The 16,431-nt window shown below is 35.0% G+C and overlaps 1 protein-coding gene across 1 annotated transcript; it reads left to right on the top strand.

Annotated features, from left to right (window-relative positions):
• Positions 1–6,967: 6,967 nt before the first annotated feature.
• Positions 6,968–15,940, top strand: LOC112743673 (AMP deaminase). The gene is made up of 19 exons (XM_025792971.3): positions 6,968–7,640; positions 8,686–8,858; positions 9,067–9,280; positions 9,476–9,654; positions 9,760–9,811; positions 9,929–10,056; positions 10,168–10,347; positions 10,961–11,028; positions 11,134–11,276; positions 11,845–11,906; positions 12,405–12,518; positions 12,716–12,856; positions 13,498–13,650; positions 14,075–14,128; positions 14,207–14,317; positions 14,396–14,569; positions 14,648–14,728; positions 15,179–15,277; positions 15,396–15,940. Exons 1-19 carry the CDS (start codon positions 7,265–7,267, stop codon positions 15,462–15,464), a joined length of 2,571 nt encoding a protein of 856 aa, XP_025648756.1. The 5' UTR covers positions 6,968–7,264; the 3' UTR covers positions 15,465–15,940.
• The last annotated feature ends 491 nt before the right edge of the window (positions 15,941–16,431 follow it).

The raw sequence follows: 16,431 nt of genomic DNA, 5'->3' as shown, positions 1-16,431 counted from the left end.
TATAAGGATTAGGCAAATAGTAACCTCCCCATAAACATCTCCACCCCTTCTCATCCCAACTTCTGAAGTGCCCTGGCTCCCATCGTGCAGACTGTCGCATCGTCGTTTCTGCAGTGCGTCGCGCACGTCGCCACTCTCCTGTCACACCGCCGGCTGATTTGCATCACTTGCATCCACGCTGCTCGCTTGTCGCATCCTCGCCGCTTGCCACTCGCATACCCAAGGCCAAGCTCGCGTTTGTGCTCCTGCAGCCTCCACCTTGATGATCCTTTGTGCAGTGCTAATGCCCTCCGCAATCAATCTCCGTCGTCGCAACGCGCTCTCTACATGTGCTGTTTCCTCCTCCACAGGACCACCATAGCGCCCTTCCCATCGTGATTTTTTGCGTCGCCGCCGTCCACCGCAGTGCGCTCCCTCTCTCTTGTATCCACCTTCTCAATCCTTTTTACTCTCTTTCTGGTGAGCCAATTCATCTTCGTTTACTTTTTCTTTTCTAATTTCCTTCTTTTTCTGGAATTTAATTTAAAAATACATTTTTTTAATTATTTTGGTTGTTCCAATTTACTTGTTTTTATTATAGACTATGATGATGAGTGTGGCAGATAGTGAATTTGTGTCGAAATTTATGATTTTTTTTGTTGTTGGTTCATTTTTGGAATTTGCACTGTTTGTTGATTTTGTGTTATGTTGTTGCTAATGAAGATTTAGGTATGCGATTATTCTTGGAATATGATTCTACCTTTGTTGTGAAGTTGTTGCCCTGTCAAGAATCATGAAAATTTTGCCGAATTAAAGATGTGAATATTATAGCTTAGGTTAAAAGTTTTAGGTTTCAAAATGTGTTTTTAACTCCTTAATTTTCAATCTATTATGGTTCTTTTTTTAATTGACATAAATTGTGATTATTTTAAGGTATAAGTAATATTTTCAAGTATGTAATATATTGTTTGTGTTGAAATGTAGCTTTCTTTAGTCACCAAAAAAAAAATATAGCTTTCTTTGGATTGAAAATTGAATTCAAACATGTATGTTCCCCTGATTTGTGGATATTGTGTTCTTATGTTTAAAATTAAAGTCTAGCTTTCTTTGTTTTATATCTTTCCTCAGCAATTAAGATGTGATTGGTTATATGGTTGGAGTTGTACTCTTCAGCTTATGCCTTCCATAGAAGAGTAGTTAGTCTTTTTATAATTAAATTTTGTAGATTGGAAGCAATAGTGAAAAACTAGAAGTTTTTATTGATATGAATTCATAGTTTAGAGTTTAATTGCATTAGTTCTCTTTGTTTTTGATTTGCCTTTTATGATTTGACTTTATGCGCTCTGAAAAACTAGAAGCTTTTATTAATATTTCGGTTGTTTCTTGCAAAATAAATGGATGTTATGCTGTATGAACATGAATTATATGTGCCATTTTGAATTTGGTTGTTGCCTAAGGACTTGGACTCTCCATTTTGGTATGAAGACAATTGGTTCAGGTTGATGATTATGTTTCTTAGTTTTGGAATATAGATGGTGCTTGATAACATAAGTTACTAACCTTCAAATTTAATTTCCTTATCTGTATTAGCGGATCATATGTTGGGAGAGGCAACTAAATCTGATAGATCAAGGCAGCCTAATCCGTCTGAAGACCCTATGGTGTCCTATGATGCTCATGACCAAAATAATAAATAATTGATTTGTTTTAAAATTTTTGTTAAATCTTTTACTCAAATTTTCTATTTTTTACATAGATAAACTGTGAAGCTATTAATATCTTGTTGAAATTAAATGCCTAAAGCATGATAACTACAATGTATAGTGGTGTTGCTTACAAGCCTTTTATTCAGGCATGTTGTTTTCTCGTGTATTATCAACCTTGGAATATGACATAATATTATTCTCAAATTTGAAGTTTATTGTTTAGTTTCATGAACAGCAAACATTGGGTTGTAGTCAATTATGTTCAAATCATATGACAAATAATTATTTGTTTCTTTTTTATTTTTGTAGTCTTGATCAAGGGTTTGTCCTCTTTACTAAAGGTAGGGGCTTGTATTCAAATATTAGATTAGGGTGCACTAGAGAGAATCTAAATCTTGTCTGATTTTAAGTAGTTATGAAATTAACGACACATCCAAACAAGTTTTAAAAAGAAGACACATTCATAAAAGACATATCTAACAGCAAACACATCCATTAAAGACACATATATTAAAGACACACTCCTGTTTGGGAAACTATTTAGTCAAAAGGTACATTCATGAAAGACACATCAAATCAAGTTTTAAACAAAAGACATATCTATCACAGACACAGCCAAAGAAGTTTGAAACACATGACACATCCAAACATTAGTTGGTTAAAACTTAAAACAAAACAAGTGTTTAACAAATGCAAAAAGACATGTTAATGTCTTAACAGAGAAGACACATTCACACTTAAAAAATTTCACAAGAGTCTCAATAGAGATATGCACTAATAAGTCCAACAAAGAAGAAAAATTCGGGTCATAACCAAAGAAAGTCTACAAGTCTTGAAAAGTAACATCGAAGTTCTAAACAGAGGACACATCCATTAAAAACACATTCAAATAAGTTTTAAATAGAAGACACATCCATTAAAGATACTTCCAACAAAAGACACATTCATTAAAGACACATCCAAACAAATTTTAAACAGAAGACACATCCAACAAAAGACACATCCATTAAAGACACATCAAAGTATTAACCGGCTAAAACAAAACAAGTGTTAGCACTCTTAACATAGCAAGGAAATTAGATACCTCTGCTGTCTTCATTTCTAACAATTTCTCCTTGTATGCTAATTAATCAAATAAAGTATCTTAAGAAACTATAATAGAATAATTTAACTAAAAATAATGGCTCTACCAAGCTAGAATAATTTAACTAAATGAATTCAAAGGACATAAGGGAATGTTATAACATTCTAATTCTCGTTCAAAAAAAAAAAAATACAAGTTGACTTTCAACAAGTTTTTTGAGCATCTCATCATTTGTAAGATCAGGTGAAGCAAGGGTCCTATCAAAGAATTCTCTATACTGTACAATCTTTTGTTTCTTCTCCATCTATGCATCTCCCAAAAAATTGGAACAAGCTTTGTCTTAGGAATTCATGTCAAGCACCATATGATCAACTATTTACAAGTTCCTACTTTGCTCTTAAATCAACAACAGAAGAAATTCACCATAGTTATAAATAAAGACTAGCCATTCATGACTATTTCAACATCTCATCATAAGCATATAGAGCGTATATGCATACTCTGAAAGTGGATCAATTAGGTAGATATTAGCAATAGTGCTTCCTAAAACAAATAACTTGAACCTTTACTCAAATTGACACATCCTAATAGTCTAAACAAAGATGCTAGATACTTATTATGATTCATGGTGGTCATTACTTTCCCTTGAAGGGTGATGTCATTTATCGGTTCTCTTGAATCAATGTCCCCAATATACACTACACTGAAAACTTATGCACCAAATAATAAAGCCTCATTTTCTTTTTGTTATTATTTGAATTCTAAATGCAAATGCTACTACACAATTCTAACTTCTAACACCTAGACAATGACAGGTTTTAGCTTGTAACTAGTTTTTGTGTTTACCAATTAAGAGTATGGATAATGAAAATAAAAAAGTCTACATATGCGGTGATCAATTTGAATAATATCCAAAAATCTTCTAAAGAAGTTACCCGGGACAATGTAACCATATGATCCAGCAACCCTGGACATGGCACCGGCACCGGCACCAACACCAGCACCTTCCTCAACAGCGTCACGCTGCAAGGTCTTCGCAAGCCCAAAATCCGCTACATGAGGCCTAAACTCATGATCAAACAATATGTTATTGCTCTTCACATCCCTATGAACTATAGTAGGCACATAATCATAGTGAATTGGTGTTTAATAACGATGGATTTTTGCTAAATTCAATTCTATGGTGTTTCCATTATAGCATATAACTAATAAAAAACTAATAAACTCATCATAGCATATAGCTAAAAATAACAAAGTTACACCAAACATACATATAACCAAGTAACAAACACATAGTGGCAAATGGAAATTAAATGAAATTACATGAAAGTCCAGAATCAAAATTCGGCATTAAAATCAATATACACCATTATTTTAAAAGGCACAAACAATAATATATATTTTTAGGACAATTTACTTAAATAAATTAAGTGGAGGAAGAATTTATCCAATTACACATTTCTGAATACCAATACGCAAATGCATTTTTTCATAATTCTATAGAAACCGCTACTGGTACTAGCGGATTAGGGGATAACAGAAATCGTTATAGGCAGCAGTGGTTTCTATGGAAAGAGATTTGGTCATAAACCGCTACAGGCAGTAGCGATTTATGTGTATTGGGTGTTGAATGTAGATCGCTGGAGGCAGTAGCAGTTTACGTGGAGTGTGTGTGTATGCTGGTTGCCTATAAATACCCCTCCAAGGCATTGAGCTAAAAAGAGTGTGTGTCATTTCTCATAAATGGATGGTGAGGAGTGTTTTCTGGCTCTGGTGCATTGCTCTGGGAAAATTCAAAAAAGCAAAAGGCACGGTGTTAAATTTAGAGACAGGAACCGCTTAGTGTTTTTATTCGGTCGTCAAGTACATTGGTAGAGATAAAACATAGCATATTACAGAAGTTGGATGTGTGTGGGATAAAGTGGGTTAAAAAATTGTTCTACAAAATTCCCATTGCCGTTGTGTCGGCCGGTGTGAAGTATGAGACGTTTGTGATAGGGTCCGATGAAGACATGCAGGTCTTGTTTCATCGTCGGTGGAGTTTTTCGGAGGTCAGAATACCCAAGTTATTTGCGAAGTTAGAAGATGGCGTCGACAGCTCTGGGGCATCGGCACCGAATCCTCAGTCGACGACGATGGGTGGTGCCTCGACGTCAATGCCGGTGGTAGCACCTTCCGGTCCAATCCCCGATCCTCCATGTGTTGCGGTTGGTACTGCTAGTGTGCCTCGTGGTGTTCTCGATTTTGACTTTGAGGTTGGACCAGATCGTGTTGAAAATGCCATGCGAGACGATGATTCAGCCGATGAGCCAGTCGACATTGTTGAGGATAGTGATGATGATATTCCGAGCAATAGGCATATACCCCAATGAGCATATGGTTCTGACACACAACAATATCCTCCACACTTGTCAGCGTTGAACTTGGAAGCCATAGGTGAACAGCAGGAGGTCGGGGCAACCTATGTGGGTCAGGGTCTGCATGATGCAACCGCTCTGACGAAATTTCAGATTGGCCAATCTTTCCAGAGTAAGGAGGAAGCCGTGCTGAGTGTGAAGGATTACAGCATCCGACGTGGAGTTGAGTACAGGGTGATGGAGTCAGACCATCTCAAATACCAAGGGAGATGCAAGGAGTTTTGAAAAGGGTGTAGTGGATGATTCGTATCGCGCTGCGGCAACGAAAGAGCAGTTGGGAAGTTAGGAAGTACAACAAACCGCACACGTGTTTGGCCACTTCCATATCGAGCGACCATAGACAACTTAATTATCATGTCATTTGTGCGAGGATCTTTCCATTGGTCAGGGCGGATGTGTCGGTTACGATTAAAGTGTTGCAGGAAGCAACTGAGTCCACCTATGGTTTCAGGCCTAGTTATAGGAAGGTTTGGATGGCGAAACCGAAGGCAGTAGCACAGATCTACGAGGACCAGGAGGAGTCTTATGGCGAGTTGTCCCATTGGATCCTTGCGGTGACGTCCACCATGGAAGATACAATAGCACTTCTGAAGACCTCTCTGGTTAGAGTGGGTGATCAGGTTGACGAATCGACTGTCTACTTTCATCGTCTTTTCTTGACATTTCCTCCCTGAGGCCTTCTGACACTGTAAACCGCTAATCAGATGGTACGCAATTGTATGGCAAGTACGGAGGGACCTTGTTATTAGCTATTGCTCAAGACGGAAACTCGAACATCTTGCCTATTGCATTTGCACTTGTGGAGGGAGAAAATGCAGAGTCTTGGACATACTTTCTGACCAACTTGAGAAGACATGTGACTCCACAATTGAGCATTCTGGTAATCTCTGACAGGCACAACAGCATCAAGACGGCACTAGAGGCACTTGATAGTGGTTGGCAACCTCCTCATGCTTATCAGACATTTTGTATTCGACATGTTGCCGCCAATTTTGTTCCCACGGTTTTTGTAGACACACCCTCCACATAAACCGCTACTGCCTCTAGCGGTTTACGTTCAGCACCCAATATACATAAACCGTTACTATCTGTAGCGGTTTATGGCCAAATCTCGTTCCACAGAAATTGCTGTTGCCTATAGCGGTTTTTGTTATGCCACCAATATACGTAAACCCTAATTCACTACTACTAGTAGCGGTTTCTATAGAATTATGAAAAAATGCATTTGCGTCTTGATATTTAAAATTGTGTAATTGGATAAATTCTTTCTCCACTTAATTTATTTAAGTAAATTGTCCTATTTTTTTATAAATAATACTATACATTCAAGTCTTTTTATAAATAAAATTTAACTAAGTTAAATAATAAAATTTGAAATAATGCTAATAATAATTAATTTTTCTTATATTAGACCAACTTAATTAGACTTGATTAATAAAAAGCTTAGATATATAGTATTATTCTTTTTATATTTAACAAATAAAAATAAAGTATATGTACTTTTTAAAAATTCAAATACCTAATCAAAAAATTTTATCCAACTAAATCTCAAAAGATTTTATAGACTTTATGATTTTTCTTTAAAGTATTTTTTGTTATTTGTGAAATTAATGAACACAATTTACTTTTTTTATTTATTCAATATTATAATATAATAATATAGAATTAGTTAAATTAGTCCATGCTTTATCTTTTTAACTAATAATATTGAGTTAATGTTTATATCATTAGATTAGATTTTTTTATTAATTTTGGTTCAATTTTATTCCTTTATTTTTGACATCCTTGCCATTATTAAAGAGAGAGAGAGAGAGAGAGGTGTGAGGTAGACATACCCTCCTGGCTGGACTGTTCTTGCTGGTGTTCTTTTCTATAAATACGGACATACCATCTCTTCTCTCTCCCCTCTCAGGTCTCACCTCACCTCACCTCACCTCACACTTCTCTCTGACTCATAACTCTTTCTTTTCTCTCTTTCTTCTTTCTCTTCGCTGCCATTTCCACCACTTGTAGGGTTTATCTATCTCTCTATTTCTCAACACTCTCACTATTTATAACAATATTCATCATAGCGATTGATGATGGACGCTTATGCCTTCCACCTCGCTCTTGCCGCTCTCGTCGGAGCTTCGGCGGTAGCTGTCTCTGCCTACTTCATGCACCGCAAGACCCTCTCCCAGCTCCTTGAGTTTGCGCGCGCCGTCGACGATGACGCCGGTGATACCGGCGGTGACGGAGATTTGACGAACCATGCAAGGAAGCATGTCAATGGTGGCGGCGGTGGAGTCCGCGCCAGGAGGAGGGGGAGAGGTTACTACCGGCGAGGGCTGTCGCTGCCGGATGTCGGAGCGATCTCCGGCGGTGGCGGAATGGACGGTGAGGATAAGTGGAACGGACTGCCTCCAGTCGATGGGATTCCGGCAGGATTGCCGCGGCTGCAATCGCTCCGGGAAGGTATGGCTGTCATCAAAATGCTTGATAGTAAAATTGTATAATTTGAAAATATGAAATTGAAGTCACTGTTATGAATTATGATGTGTTTTTCATTGATTCATGGATTGGAGTTAAGGGCTATGTGAATTGATGCGGTAGTTTCTGGAGCTACTCTATTAGTGGTTTATGAAATTTTTGAATCTTTGTGAATTTTTATTTGTAGTAGTAATCTAGTAATTCGAAAATTTGATCTTTGCTTTGGAAGGCTTGGAAATTCGGATTCCATTGAATTAATGGTACAGGCATTGGATAATGGATATGCCTTCTTTTTTCTCTTTAATCTTTTTCTTTTTATCCTCCATTGTTTTGTTCCAGTTCATAGTATATGTGATTGAATGAAAAGTTCAGAAGATAGAGGATCAAGCTGGGTAATTTAAAAATTTTAACATATAGAAAAACAATTTAAAGAAAAAGCCACTGAAGAGGAGAGAATATGGAGCACTAAGCAAAAAGTTCCTTTTTAAAAAAAAAAGGTAAAAAGAGCAAACAAGAATATTTTCTATGAATAAAAATATTAAAGTATCAAACTTCTTGTAGGCATCTTCACCTCTTTTGGATAGAAAATGAATCTTAATCATCCAAAAAATGGAAAATTAATTCTAAATTGTTTTCTGAGTTTATTCTGCTGTCTGGTTGAGATGGAATAATTGAATGGGAAAGATGTTCCACTATATTGAATGTGGGAATATTACTTTATTAGTAAAGTGGGTTTTAAAGTATAAAATTGATTGAAATAGTGAGAAGCATTTGGTTTCTAGTATAAGTATATCAGAAAGGTGCTTTTGGTGAGAAAATGATCCCTTGAGCTAATATGGATTGCATCTAATCTACTTTAAAATGTTGCCATGCCCTTTTCTACAACAAAACTTTATGCTATGTTTAAGCATAGTTATCACTGTGCTTTCTTTCTTCCCTGCCTTCTTTTTGGCATGATTCCCACGTAAATACAAGAAATGTTTGATCAAATCATTAATTTGTTTTATTAACCAAGGAAAAAACTTTACAGCAAAATCCATGCATCCTGGTACCCCAAAGAGAAATATTTTAAGACCGATTTCTCCCAAGTCACCTGTTGCAAGTGCCAGTGCCTTTGAAAGTGTAGAAGGATCAGACGATGATGATATTGCCGCTGACAATGCTGCAATGGATACAACATATCTGCATACAAATGGAAATGTTGTAAGTCTTGTGATGTTGTTCTTCATAGGTTTAAATCTACATTCATATAGCATTCTATAAGCAGAACCTGTTAACTGTTTTCATGATATAAATTTTGTGATGTTGCCAACTTGCCATTGCTCTGTTCCATCTGATGCGGTGTTTTGCAAAGTATAATAATAATATTTAAATGCTATACATTGTTGAATTTTATATAACGTGCGAGCAGGGTACAGAAGTTAAAAACCCATATGAGACTTTACCTGATAATGTTAATGCTAATGGAGAGAAGATGCAAATAGCTGCCACAACACCAAGTATGATCCGTTCTCATAGTATGTCCGGTGACCTGCATGGTGTTCCACCTGATCCAATTGCAGCGGACATTCTCAGGAAAGAGCCAGAGCAAGAAACTTTTGTTCGACTTAAAGTTTCTCCCATTGGTATGAATATTTCCTGTCTCTTAATTCTATGATTTGCCTTAAATTTGTTTTTCGATAGCCTGCAGAGTCCATTTTCTTTTGAAAAAAAAAAAAACAACAGATTTAACTTCTGTCTACATGTGGTGGCCTTGCAAATTTGCCAGTGTTGAAAATCATTTGCCAAAATTATAATTTATATATTTTTATTGGGTTTAGAGGCTCCATCACCTGATGAAGTGGAAGTCTATGTGGTTCTTCAAGAGTGCCTTGAAATGAGAAAAAGATATGTTTTTAAAGAAGCGGTTGCTCCATGGGATAAAGAAGTTATATCTGACCCCAGCACTCCAAAGCCTAACCCACAGCCATTCTTTTATGCACCTGAAGGAAAGTCTGATGTGAGTTTTTATGAGTTTATTTTATACTTTTCCATCATCGAAGAGGTAGATATCCCAATTTTATCTTCTGTGATTAAATGAATGTTATTTTGTTTTGTAATGCAGCACTACTTTGAAATGCAAGATGGGGTTATTCATGTATATCCAAATAAAGACTGTAAGTAATTAGTAATACACCAAGTTTCTTGTAGTGTTGTCTTTAGACCTTTTTTCAAAAGAAATTTGTTTCTTCTTTTTAACTGGATTCTTATGCAACTTTGCTTATAATATGCAGCAACAGAAGAGCTTTATCCTGTTGCAGATGCAACTACTTTTTTCACCGACCTCCATCATATACTTCGAGTCATAGCAATAGGGAATATACGAACTTTATGTCATCACCGGCTTAATCTTCTAGAACAAGTAAATACTAAATACATTCAATGTTGCTGTAACTTCTTATTAAAGTCATAAACTGCATTATACTTGTATTTCATTTAAAAATAATATTTGACAGTTCTATATATATTTTAGAAATTCAATCTGCATTTGATGCTAAATGCGGATAGGGAATTTCTTGCCCAAAAAAGTGCTCCACATCGAGACTTCTACAATGTCAGGAAAGTTGATACACATGTCCACCACTCAGCCTGCATGAATCAGAAACATCTTTTAAGGTTTATAAAATCAAAGCTGAGGAAAGAGCCCGATGAGGTGATAATTTTGATATGTTATATATTTATATTATTACATGAATTGCTTCTCTCTCTCTCTCTCTCTCTCTCTCTCTCTCTCTCTCTCTCTCTCTCTCTCTCATATTTTTCTAGAATTATTATTATTATTGTTATTATTATTATTATTATTAAGCTAAAGTTATGAATTCAATTTTCAAGATGAATGGTTTTCTTTTAAGCTGCTGTACTGGATAAGTATGTACCAACAAAATGTCGGTGTGTGTATGTTTAACCAGTATGCAGTGGGACAATTGATAATTCACATGTAGGCAATTGTTTTGCTTATTAGTGCATGCTTCTTTAGTAAGTGTAAAATGAAATGTCTTACATGTAAAAGGTTTCAGTTTACTATGGAGTTCAATTGTTCAAAAAATTACAAGAGTTCTTAGACATGCAAATGATTGATTGATTTCATGAGATGCACCAGTACAGATGATATTCATGCTTGCAAGTTACAAAACCAAAATATGATATGCTATGCATTATGTTATGCTCTTTCAGTTATGGATACTGTGACTGATAATCTTGGAAAGTGGTATACATTGCAATGATTGGATACTCATTACAACCTCTATAATTTTAACTTCATTCAGGTTGTAATATTTCGAGATGGGACATATCTCACATTGAAAGAAGTTTTTGAGAGTCTGGATTTGACTGGGTAACAACTTCTATCTAATTCATACCATAATTATAATTTCTAATTGAATTTTCTTGGCTACATCTTAAAATAACAATTTTTTTTTTCAAATTGCTTTTTGAGCAGATATGATCTCAATGTTGACCTTTTGGACGTTCATGCAGACAAGAGCACATTTCATCGCTTTGACAAATTTAATCTTAAATACAATCCTTGTGGGCAAAGTAGGCTGAGGGAGATATTCCTTAAGCAAGATAATCTCATTCAAGGTAATTTTTTTTTTAATGAGGACAGTTGAATCTCTCTCTCTCTCTCTCAATAGAACAACAACCCCCCCCCCCCCCCCAAAAAAAAAAAAAAAAAAAAACCACAACAAAAATTACAAACACTCAATCTCAAAATTGTGTCAAACTTTTTTGTATTTTTTATTTTACTAAATATTGCTTCAGAGGCATCACCTCGTTTTAGTGTTCTTAAGAATTGGATCATTAATTTGCTTTAAATAGAGTTACGGGTTCCTAATTGGGAAATTTGTATCTGTGATTAAAATGGGCTGGTTATTATTGAAGGAGGTTCATAATTCTTTGAAGTTGGAAATTTCATATATTTATTGTGGTCTTGGCATTTTCAATTGGAAACAAGCAGCCAGGCTTTGAAGTCAGTTTTTGAATTATATTTCCAAAAGCAACTATGATTGTGGATTGGTATAGTAGTAGAAGCATCAGAGAAAGAATACCGGTGGTTGTTGGGAATCAGAACTCATTTGCATTAATTCTAATCATTTCAAGATCATCTGACTCATGTTCATAATGTTGTCATTTGTGTTACACCAAACAGGTCGTTTCCTTGGTGAGGTGACAAAGCAAGTGTTTGCTGATCTTGCGGCCAGTAAATATCAGGTATTTTCTTAACTTCATCTATATGTTTTCCTCTATTATTGTCTAATGAAATGTAAAATTCAAGTTAGACTGCTAATTTTCTGTGCTGGGTCTTTCAAATTTGTGCTTCTTGTCTTATACACCCTAAGAATCAGCATGGTTTTACTTTGGTGAGTCATGCCGGTTAATGTGTTAAATTTGCCCTTGCTTCCATAATCATGCCCACTTCTTTTGTTCTTCCCTCCACCCCACATTTTGTACTCACAAGAGGTTGAAATGTTGATGAGGATTGTACTTATAGCTAGCTGTATTTCATTCATGTCGAAAACCTTTTTGTAACCGATGATAAAAAAAATTCTCACGTATATTTTATAGCATTGAGGGGTAATAGAATTTACTTTTTATTTTTATAACTTACTATAATCTTTCATCTCTTGATTTTTATTTCTGTATGCTTATTCCCTTTGAAGTGGGTGCCAAATGATTGCGAGCTTATTGCTTTGCATGTATTGTTCACAGATGGCAGAGTATAGAATATCAATATATGGGAGGAAACAAAGTGAGTGGGACCAACTAGCAAGTTGGATAGTCAATAATGAACTGTATAGCGAGAATGTTGTTTGGCTGATCCAGGTATTTATTTATTTCACTCCTTGATTACTATGCATAGTAGTTAGTTCAGGAGTTTTTAGATATATACTTCAGTTTTTGTAATTATTCTTTTGCCACATCTCTTAGGAGTCTCTATTATTTATGACATTTACCCTTTTTTCTTTATTGCTAATAGATTGTAAAGTGTAGCTAAGTAGTTTTAAAAAATTGTCTTGCAGCTTCCAAGGTTGTACAACGTGTACAAAGAGATGGGAATTGTGACCTCATTCCAGAACATCCTTGACAATATCTTTATTCCACTTTTTGAGGTTACTGTGGACCCTGATTCGCATCCTCAACTGCATGTTTTCTTGAAACAGGTTTGATAGGATTTCATTTAATTTAAATTGTTAAATAGTAGTTTGACTTGGGCTTACTTTGGTAAAGTTTTTACTTTTCAAAAGTAGCGTATAAAAGGTAGCTTTTTAAAAGTTGTAGCATCTGTGTCTGGTAAATTAAATTAAAAATGACTTTTAACAAGCATAAACAACAAGTGCGTTTGGTAAAATAACTTTTAAAATTTAAAAATACTATAATAGACATTAATGTAAGAATTAAATTTGAATATTAATTAATGTACGAGGTTATATTAGATTTTTTAATTTTGATAAGCATAAGTTAACTTTGAAAAGCTCCTCCTTAGGTGCTTTCAAAAGCGCTCCTAACTTTCAAAAGTTGCAAGCATAAGCACATGAGCTTTTTATTTACCAAACCCAAAACGAAGTGCTTGCTTTTGAAAAGCACAAACACCCCTCCGAAAAGCGTTACCAAACCAAGCTTGCTAGTTTTGCTTTGTAATTTTATGTCTCGCCCACCCGAAAAATTATTTTAAAAAAAGAAAACAAAACAAAAACAGATTTAGAGAGATATTTAATCAATCATGTTTTATTGTTTTGTAGTGCTTTTCTTGTGAAATATAGAGCCGTTGCCCAGTTATGAGTTTTTGTTTATGTATGTTTAGGTTGTTGGGTTGGATTTGGTGGATGATGAAAGCAAACCTGAAAGACGGCCAACAAAACACATGCCTACACCTGCTCAATGGACTAACGTATTCAATCCAGCATTTTCATACTATGCCTATTACTGTTATGCCAATCTTTACACCTTAAACAAGGTTTGTAATGGTTTTTCTTAAACAACTTTATACTTTCGTCAATTTTGATTAGCTGTTCTAGCTATTCACTTCACCACAATAGAAATCAACTCCCTTTGTTGACAAGAGGAAGAGTAAACAAGGGTTCGCACTCTTTTCTTTTAACTACTATGTAGCATAAGTTGCAGACCTCTTGATCATATTGTACCAAAATCATTACTATATATATTTATTGTGTTGCTTTCTTCTTCTTTCATCAGTCATCCATGGATTCCCTTAGATGGGCATACTAAGATTTTCTGCTTTTAAATTCATAATGAGTATCCAGAAACCCCCAACTAAAAAATTAAAAAACAAAAGAAAGAAACAATAATCATAGTGAGTATATAGGTATCTAGAATTTGTTTTGACACACCAAAATTTGACATAATGTAATATTTCTCAGCTACGTGAATCAAAGGGAATGACAACAATTAAATTCCGTCCACATTCTGGAGAGGTAATTATTGGATTGCAATTTCTTTTGTTTGCAAACTTGTTAGTTGTATTGGTCCCTGATATATCATGTTTGATGCAGGCTGGTGATATTGACCACCTAGCTGCAACCTTTCTTACGGCTCACAACATTGCGCATGGAATCAATTTGAGAAAATCTCCTGTGCTTCAGTATTTATATTATTTAGCTCAAGTATGGTTAATTTTCAATTGATTTTTGTTTATTTAAATTTTTTAAGTGACTAATTGGTAATTGTATATTTGTTATCAGATTGGGCTGGCAATGTCTCCTCTCAGCAATAACTCCCTATTCTTAGACTACCATCGAAATCCTTTTCCAATGTTCTTCTCACGGGGATTGAATGTTTCACTTTCTACCGATGATCCACTCCAAATTCACTTGACAAAGGAACCATTGGTTGAAGAATATAGCATAGCAGCTTCTGTAAGTTACATATTTCATTCTCTACCCCTTTCTCTCTCTATGAGCAGGCATTGCTGATAGAACACAATTCCTCTACAGGTATGGAAGCTGAGTGCATGTGATTTGTGTGAGATTGCCCGCAATTCTGTTTATCAATCAGGTTTTTCACATGCATTGAAGGTAATCTTAACTTGAATTTGGTACTCTTGTGAATAAGTGAAAAAAGCTGAGATCTTTTCTGTGGCCTAAGTATGGATGGCGAGAGGTGTCATATGTTTACAGTGAGCTCTTCTAGGAGAGCATTATCCAATACTCAATATCATTCTTGGTATTTTAGAATTATAAAATTTTTAACATCATTATTTGGATGACATATGAATCCTTGTTTATATTCAAGGAGAGAATATGATTCACTGAACGAGGATAATAGTACATAACTGCAAAGTGTGAACTACCAACTTAATTCAATGTTATACTTTGACGATATTGATGAAATTCAAACTTAATAATCACTTAAATCATTGCTTGAATATAGTGAAGAGACAAGAATGATAATTATACATACATGGATAAAAATATATTTTATATATACACATACACACACAAATTCATCAGCTTTTCCTGTGGCAGTCACATTGGATAGGTCAGGAGTACTATAAGAGGGGGCCAGATGGAAATGATATTCAAAAAACAAATGTTCCACATATACGATTGGAATTCCGAGACATGGTATGATTTCAATGAATGGGTGAATTCAATATTTTAAACTAGATTCTTTTTGTGCTATATAAACAAATTAGGATAGAAAATTACGTTGAAGCTATGTGTATAATTGCTGTCCTTGCAGATTTGGAGAGATGAGATGCAACAGGTTTATCTGGGCAAAGCCGTCATTCCTGAAGTAGTGGACAGATAGATAATATGCCGGAGGCACATAGCATTTGTATTTGGCTCTTTCTCACTTGCTCCATAGAATGATTGAACCTGTTGCCCTTAGCCCACATTACCCACCCGGCAATCCAGCATAAGGTTTTAGGCTTTTGGCACGCACAAACTTAGGCCGAAGGCATTTTGGTTCGAAGAGTTGGACCTGAGACAGAGTATATATGTATCCCACATGATGTCCTAGCTGCGCCATGGATCAAATCAATTTGGTGCTGTAAAAGTGCTTTTTCTTTTGTTCATTTGGGGGCTAGAGTGAAAAGAGTGGGGTTGCCAATAATTGCAGGTGCATTGATCAGTGATGCTTGTTGCAGTTAGTAATATATGTGACATAACAACGCAGTTGAAAGAGAGGCATCCAGTCTCAAATTTTGATTCCAATTTGTTTATAGGGTGTTCTTTCATTGTTGGTGTATGACTATAAGAGGGCCTCAGTTTTGGCATTGTGAAGTACTGAAGTGTATCAAAATTACTTAACAATATAGCTAGATAACCCAATGAAACCTAAAATCATAACAAAAAACTGTTTTTTTCCCACTCAATCCTTCCCTTTCAAATTCAAATTGGTTCAAATTAAATTATTCATCTAATTCAATTCAACCGAAAACATTAAAATTGTACTAATTTAGATTTAATTGGATTTTATTTTTGATAAATTGTATAGATTGGATTAGATTTTAGATCTATTTCTAAAAAGTAATCTAAATTGCATAATGTGATATAATATTTATTATATTTAAAATTTTAGTTATAATATGTTTAGTTTGTTATTATTATTATTATTATTATTATTATTATTATTATTATTTAGTGAACATTTTATGAATTTAGAATGAGATTTATTTATTCAATAATATTTTACATCCATGCAAAAAAACTTAACCAAGTCATCCAAGTAAAACTTAACCAAGTCATCCAAGTTCTTTTTATTAGACGCGCCT

The sequence above is a fragment of the Arachis hypogaea genome, chromosome 14 (genome assembly GCF_003086295.3).
Source record: "Arachis hypogaea cultivar Tifrunner chromosome 14, arahy.Tifrunner.gnm2.J5K5, whole genome shotgun sequence".
Lineage (NCBI taxonomy): Eukaryota > Viridiplantae > Streptophyta > Magnoliopsida > Fabales > Fabaceae > Arachis > Arachis hypogaea.
Note: the sequence above shows the minus strand (reverse complement) of the source record. Positions and strands in the feature narration are given on the sequence as shown.